Source organism: Brassica oleracea, chromosome C5, assembly GCF_000695525.1.
Source record: "Brassica oleracea var. oleracea cultivar TO1000 chromosome C5, BOL, whole genome shotgun sequence".
In the NCBI taxonomy this organism is placed as follows: Eukaryota; Viridiplantae; Streptophyta; class Magnoliopsida; order Brassicales; family Brassicaceae; genus Brassica; species Brassica oleracea.
In genome coordinates, this window is record NC_027752.1 from 32363093 (window position 1) to 32370842 (window position 7750).

The 7750-nt window shown below is 34.7% G+C and overlaps 2 protein-coding genes across 2 annotated transcripts; one reads left to right on the forward strand and one right to left on the reverse strand.

The window, feature by feature from the left end:
* Nucleotides 1-2033: 2033 nt before the first annotated feature.
* Nucleotides 2034-4175, forward strand: LOC106345018 (putative FBD-associated F-box protein At5g53635). Its single transcript, XM_013784294.1, has 3 exons — nt 2034-2984; nt 3200-3340; nt 3437-4175. Exons 1-3 carry the CDS (start codon nt 2034-2036, stop codon nt 3779-3781), a joined length of 1437 nt encoding a protein of 478 aa, XP_013639748.1. The 3' UTR covers nt 3782-4175.
* Nucleotides 4054-6567, reverse strand: LOC106343687. Its single transcript, XM_013782974.1, has 11 exons — nt 6347-6567; nt 6115-6201; nt 5883-6037; nt 5713-5806; nt 5561-5631; nt 5378-5484; nt 5148-5269; nt 4845-4933; nt 4712-4771; nt 4517-4621; nt 4054-4424 (listed from the first exon to the last, which is right to left on the reverse strand). Exons 1-11 carry the CDS (start codon nt 6489-6491, stop codon nt 4305-4307), a joined length of 1155 nt encoding a protein of 384 aa, XP_013638428.1. The 5' UTR covers nt 6492-6567; the 3' UTR covers nt 4054-4304.
* Nucleotides 6568-7750: the final 1183 nt, after the last annotated feature.

Sequence of the window (7750 nt, forward strand, 5' to 3'; positions counted from 1 at the left end):
AAAAAAAACAACTTTTGGATGTTTTAAAGATACATAAGCAGAACGAACCCGATGTCAAACGGTGTCAGTAATGTTAGATGCGCTCATGACTGAGCAAAGATGACGACATCTTATGTTACTCCACTATCTGCCTGCAAGTCTAGTCTTTCCTCTGTTTTATCTCTTGACCATAACTAAAAGTTGTTTTAAAAAGATATTAGAGTATTGTCAGGATATGTAGTGGATGCGATGGATCTCTCTATATACATATAAACGCTTATTGATGCGCATTAAAGTGTCAGTTACATACTACTTGTATGTATGAAAATGCGAAGAGATATATTCATTTAAAAAAGTGATGTGTTTTGAATGCAGGGACACGTGGCGCGACGATAGCCTTCGATTTTCTGACGTGGCATCCTATGTGGATGACCTAGGAGTGAAGAAAACTCTTCTTTATATATATAGATAGATAGATAGATTAGGTGACAAATTATGAAACTATAAAAATTTAAATCAAATTGGATTACATATCGGTCATCCATCGGTTCAGTCGGTTAGTTTCGGGTTTTATTGATATATACATGTTTTAAATATGAATATGTTTTAAAAACTTAAACCGAATTATCGGATCACCGGATTAACCAGTTTGACCGCATGTCCGGGTCTAATTTAAAAGCTCAGATTTAAATGCAAAAATCTTTTAAATACACATTTTTTTTACAAATTAACAAAATATTTGTTAAGTTATTAGTGAAAATTTTCATCATAAAATATTTCGCACTTGCATAGCGTGGGTCAATATCTAGTTTATATTGAATATGAAAATTATCTAAAATATTACTTAATTTTGTTTTAAATTATTTCAACTCGTTTCATTACGAATTTTTAATAAAATATTTATCATTTGTTTGTTTAATTTTGTGATATATATTTATTTGATACATTTTAAATTATAAAACTTATTTGATATAAATTTATTGATTTTAACATTTTATTTGTATAAAACTATTTGATGTCTACTTAAACCAAGCATAATCTCGCATATATAATTATATGTTCTTAAAAATCAAAATAATTTAAGAAAATAATTTAATATTTATTAAGTTTAAAGGAATGTAATTTTTATTTATGAAAATACAAATAAAATAATCTCCAAATATTTAATTATTTTTATATTTAATTATTTTTATAGTATGTAAATCTGCAAAAAATAATAATACTTATTTCAACTTTTTATAAGATATATATGAATAGTTTTAAATCAAATAATTTAAAAGAAGATAAATAAAATGTTACTAAAAAGGTTGAACCTAATATTTTATATTGTTTAGACACAAGATTTGTTATTGTGTTGTTTGAAAATACATTTAGTAGTATAATATTATTTTCTATAATTAGAAGAGTGAATGTAACTATATAGTAAAAGGATGTAGTTAATTTAAAACCTGTAAAAAAAAGTTGGATTCTGTTTTAATAAGAAAGATGTATCATGTATCATATTACTTAAACTATATCGTTAAATTATATCGTTATTTGTTGAATCATAATTGTTTTAATGGTTGTACACTTAACACTTGGATGTACTTTCTCTTTTAAATAAAGTTTACTTGTTGACAAAAAAATTTAATCTTTGCGGGTGAGTGGAAGATGGGAAAACTAATCAAACCCTATAAATAGATGTCACACCCACGAGTACAAAACAAGGTTTTCTATCGGATTCGTCTCTCTTCCACCCACTTTCGGTTCGTCTCTTCTGCCTCAAGCATACGTCTCTTGAACACCGTTAATTGTTTTGGTCAAAATAAACATCGTTAATTGTAGTTTGTTTCCATCTGTCTCGGCGTTTGACCTATAACTTTTGGAATATATAGACGTCTGATGTTGCTAGTCTAGGGCTTTTTTTTAACTCTGTTTTCGTTAATGCTGATTATGTCGTTTGGTTGCAACTCGTAAGCTATGTCTCCATATAACCTAGGCGGCTAGGCCTCCAAATAAACTTGCGTTTTCACTTTTTTTTTTTTTTTTGCAGAACAGAATTTACAGTAGAAAAAATGATTGGTAAAGGGAAATCCAAATATGTTAGTTCTAAAGAGTTGAGTCAGAGATCTAAGGAAGATGGGGACAGGATAAGCAATTTACCTGACCATTTGATATGTCAGATAATTTATCTTCTCTCCACAGAGGAAGCTGTTAGGACAAGCGTTTTATCCACTAGATGGAGACATGTTTGGCTTTGGCTTCCTGGTTTTGAATTGAGTTCCAGAAAGTTCTCAGATACCAATGCCTTTGTGAGCTTTGGTGACAGATTTTTGGATTATAGTAGGGTTACATGCATACGGAAACTCAAGTTAACTTTGGGGGATAATGCAAACACTGTAAAGGACGGCTCTTATTTCACGTCATGGATTGATGCTGCAATAAAGCTTAAGATCCAGCATCTAGACATTGATTGGGCTGCATACGATTTTTTCACTCACCGTCGCCTAAGGTTGCATAGCTGTGAGACACTGGTATACTTAAGACTCTCCAACTTGTTCTTGGATGATGAGGTGTTTGTTGTCTTACCTTGTTTGAAGACAATGTATTTAGAACAAAATTGGTACTCGAGTGAGACTAATTTGAAGAAACTTATCTCATCATGTCCCGTCCTTGAAAATTTAAATATTGTCGCATCTAATAGTGATGCACAAGTCTATCAGGTGCACTCTCGGTCACTGAAGAGACTCAGCATTGAAAGAAGAATTCTCAAAGTGTTGGATGGTGTTCCTGGAATTGTTATCGATGCTCCTCTACTAAGCTGTTTGAGCATCCATGATCATGAATCTAAAACCTTCATAGTAAAAAGCAATTTGGAGTCCAATGCAAAGTTATATATTTCTCTCAACTATGGTTTAGTTGGATCTGATGTCATAAAAAGTGTTTCATCCAGAAGTAGCTTTCGTGATTTTCTTACTGGGATTTCGATGGTCGGGGATATGATAATATCTCAAAGTACATCTCAGGTATACTAGCTACACTCCTTCCGTTTCATATAAGTGTCAGTTGTAAAGTAAATTTTCGTTACAAAATAAATGTCTTTTTAGAATTTCAATCCAAAATTTGTTAACTTTATTCTAGATATACATACACGTAGTTCAAAGCAGGCTTTTTGGACATGCATAATTTTCTATCGTGAAAGTAAGTCTCTGACAAACATTGCTGTCTTTGTTTGTTCCAGCTCATTTGTCTATACTCGAAGCTAGAACCGCTGCCTCAATTTGAATACATGTCGCGCCTGTGCGTTTCTCTCCACGCGACCAATTCGATATGGCTGAAAACATTTCTTAGGAGTTGCCCTAATCTGAGATCCCTCATCTTGGTACTGATGAATCTGCTAATTAAACTCAATGATATTTTTCTCATCACTATGAGTTTTCTGCAATATCATTTCTTCATCTGTTTTTTTTTCCCTCAGGAACAAATTGGTTATGTGAATTACCCTGAGCCACAATCCGAGGAGGAGAGTCCCAAGTGTTTTCTTTCGTCTCTCGAGTTTGTTGATATCTACTTTTCATCTCAAGGACGTTATATAGACATGAAGTTGGTAAGTTACATCCTTGAGAATTCAGCAATCCTCAAGAAACTCACTCTAAGTTGGGATCATCATTCAACAAAAGGTGAAATCATTAAGGAACTGCTCAAAATCCCAAGACACTCTACCAAATGTGAAGTTGTCATTCTTGGTTTTAAAAGGCAAGCGCCTTTGTCGCCATGGTGCAAGGCTCACCAAGGAGAAGGCCCTGACGCTACATACCTCTAAGGTGGTTGGCGTCAAAGCGGACTAGAAGGCTGGCTCGCCTTTGAGATCTCAGGGTGTTTTGACTTTTCACTTCATTCCTCTACTCTCTTATTCTAACTTCATCTCTGTGTCTTCTATGTCTCCACCTTAGAATTTCCTTTGTATTCTTTTATTGCTCTGATCACATATTCATAGTTGAATTTCCAATGTTTTTATTTGATTGCTTTGATCACAGATTCACAGTTAGGTATAAAGTTTACTTAACTGATCAAATCACGAAGACTTCTCTCAGAGACTCAAAACTCTTGTTTTCTTGTTTCTTTTCGGAACTCCTTATTTGAGCGAGGCTACAAAAGTGCAACTCATGTCAATTTGATCCAAAAGACAAACCCTAAAGAAAGAGTTTGCCGTAGAATGCACGACACTAAAACAGAAATGTGTTCCCCCCTGCTGCTACACTTTCCCTCAATAGATTTGAAAATATTATTCAACGGAGCAACCTTGGAATAGATCTTATAGTTGCGGTATAATGGGATCCAAGTCCTCAGCTGAGAAGAGCTTCATTCTTGTTTAACTCGTCCAAATCCACACTCACTCTTAAACCCGAATTCACCAAAGCATTGACCATTGCAGGGATGTCAGATTTCAATGAAGCTGCTACAGCCTGTTTCATTATTTTAGAAAAATGGTTTGCTTACAAGCTTTGGTTTCCAAGTATACATACATACAGTGAATTAACTCAGAGACAATCTTTACCTTCTTATCTTCTTCGTTTTGGTGCTTGAGAACATCCACTGGCCACTCGTTTACCAGCTTCTTGAATTCAGCCTCAAGTGCTGACTTCTTCTCATCAGGATATGCCTGTGATAAATTTACACAAATGTTTTTTTAGAAAATTTCATGATCAGAATTATGGAAAAAGGATGTTATTAACCAGATTCTAGCTCACACCTGGCAGATAATTTGGATGACAGCAGCAGCTTCTTCTGGTTTATGTTCTAGCAGAAAACCCTGTGAGAGAGAGAGAGAGAGCAAACATGAATAATGCTCCTAACATGAGAAGGCTAGAGAGAAATGTTTTTACCTTTGCACATGAAAAGGCTGCGGAAAGAGTATGTTGGGTGTAAGTCTCAGATCTCAGCTTATCAACCTTCCATAAAGACTCCGTGTCTCCTGATAAACGATTAACACAGAAAGCAGTTAGCATCTAAGCAGTATATGAAAATCTTTAACAAGCAGAGTTATATTCTGCTATGATTTAATTATATCAGGAGTGTGTGTACACATTTCTCAAGATGACTTCAAGTTCAAACTATGGGAACGCTTGAGACAAACTCATCTACATAACAACAACAAACATGGGAAACCAAATACACTCAAAACCTACCTCTTTTGGCAGCAAATTCCATCCATACATCAAAAGTGGTCTTCCTTAACTTGACTCCAGCTTTGCAGAACTTCTTAGAATACTTAGCTAATAGATCCCAGCTATCTGTCTCATGACAGATCCTGCAAACAATTCACTTGAAGTTCATTTCATGATAACAAAAGCTCATCGAATCAGCAAGCCATAGAAAACCGTAAAAAAAGTGAGCAACAAAGTAAGCCTAGCCACACCTGAAAACTAAATCTGCTGTGCCGGGTTGTAACGGCAGGTCATTCGCCTTCAAGAGTTTCATCACTTCGTCCATGAGGTTAGAGTTCTTGTGCTCTAACGCATAAGACTACATAAACAAGGAAACATCCTTAAAACCTTGAGGCATTAGAGAAAGAACCAACCAATTTATAGACTTGCAATACCAGTAAATGGTGAGCAGATGCAACGCTAGGAGTCAAACCATGAACATTATGTTTCCAAAGAGCCCGTTTACCTGATAATCAATTAAATTATAAGAGCTATATTAGTATTGACAGATTCTCAAGCCTAGTAAAGCAACAAGGTTTGAGATTACCATGGTTAATTGCTCCCACACGTACACAGGTCTTAGCAACTTGCCGGCATAGATTGCAATTAAAGTTGTCATGTATACGGAGATTGGACAACCTCTACAATCCATAAACAAACATAATCTCAGAACTATCTTAACAAGACAAGGAACAGAGAAGTAAACAACTAACTCACAAATCTCCGGAGATTCTGGAGAGCATCAAAGAGGAAACTAATGTCATCCTCCTTGCGACAATTCTCAATCAACGACCACAACAAAGCATTTGGAGGCATGGATCTCTTGACATTCACAGAATCAAGTATCTTACCATGTAGCTCCTTGACAGCCTCTGCATACAGAAACACTCTAGTGAGCTCAATAGCCATCCCAAAAACAAAGCTTTTATTAAAAAAATCAGCGAAAAACCTGTAGGATCTTCGACAAGTTTTGCTTCAGAGGAAAAGCTTGATCTCAGCATCATAAGCCCCGTCATGTGTGACTGAGTGTTCATCCCTACAGAACACATTGTCTTTTCAATAACTCACCAAATTACAAAGAAAGGTCAAGTCTTTAGAATCCGTTCCACATAAAGTCTTAAGCTTTTGTCCTCTTTCAGACACCAAACATTGTAAAAATGCGTGAAATGAAGAGATGGTACCTGGAGAGACAGGAACCGAAGTAGATCGATGGTTCTGCCATTGGGTAGAGTCAACAACATGAGAAGCGAATCTCACATCAGCCTCGAGGAGTGCAAGCGGTTTCAGAGCCCGAGCGATTCTACGAGAGTTCGATAGATACTGCATGACTCTGGATCCTTAGCCTCTCTGAGTCAAGCCGTGTTATCGAATTGAATCAATGAAGAACAACAGTGACGCAAGCTTTAGGGTTTATGTTTTTTCTTACCCACTAAAAATAGTATTTACATAAAACACCCCCATACTGTTGGTTATTTGAAAATAACCCTCTTGTTTCCTGGTATTATAGACAGTGTCACTATATATCCATATCCAATTCCAAACTAACAACTAATCATTTCCAGATTTTTGTTATCTTACCAGGTATTAAGATTTATGCAGATTCTTTTAATTTTTAAGTATTGGTCTATTTAGAAAACACATCTATATAGAATTTGACATACCATATTAAAAAAAAATGTAACATGAACAAACAGATGAACTAGAAAAACAAATGTCTTTCTCTTTATTTTTTTGCTTTCTCTCTAGATTTCGTCAATTGTTTGCTTTTATTTGCTTATGTTTGCCTATTCCAACTAATTTCATAGAACATGAGTCGGATTTAGTTTCTTTTTGATGTTTTCTTTATACTTTCTAGGTTGATTTTTCATTAATGTTTTTTTTCGATTCAACAGTTAGATTTGTTTTAGATGTAGATCTAGTTGTGTCATATATAAGGTGATTGGGAGCTATGGTTGATCTTTTTAAGTTTAATCGCTTTTGTTGCATGTTCTTGTCGACTTTAGTATAGTTTTCTAATTTTCCATATTCGTTACCAGTTGAAATTTAGTTCTCGGTGATTGTTGTTGCATGCTGATATCAAGTTCTCTGAGAATTTTCTTCGATTTGATCTTCTGTTTTGCTTGCCTTCTTGTGATTGTTAGAATCTGGAGTGGTGCTTTCTCGTTCCTTTTCATCTACTAATATATGTGATTGAGATCTAATCTTCGTCAAACTTCTCGTCGGCGGTTTTAAAACTCACTTTATATTTCAAAACATAAGTTGAAACATGTTTTTTTTTTTATAAAAACTTGGGTTAAATATTTTCAAATGGTAAAATAACATATACAATGTTACAATAAATTATCAAAAAAAAAAAGTGAAAATCCTTATACTGTTATAAACCAAATGATGATCGACCATGGACCAGCCCGTACTACAGGTCCAATCCGGGACATGATAAAGATAACCAGAGACTATGTGTTTATCTAGTATATATTCCATGTATATCTGTAACATAGTGTTTATCCTTATCCTTATCTTGTTAGGATAAACATGACCTTATGACGGTCTAATACCTTGTATATATATGGACCTTCTGGTCGACA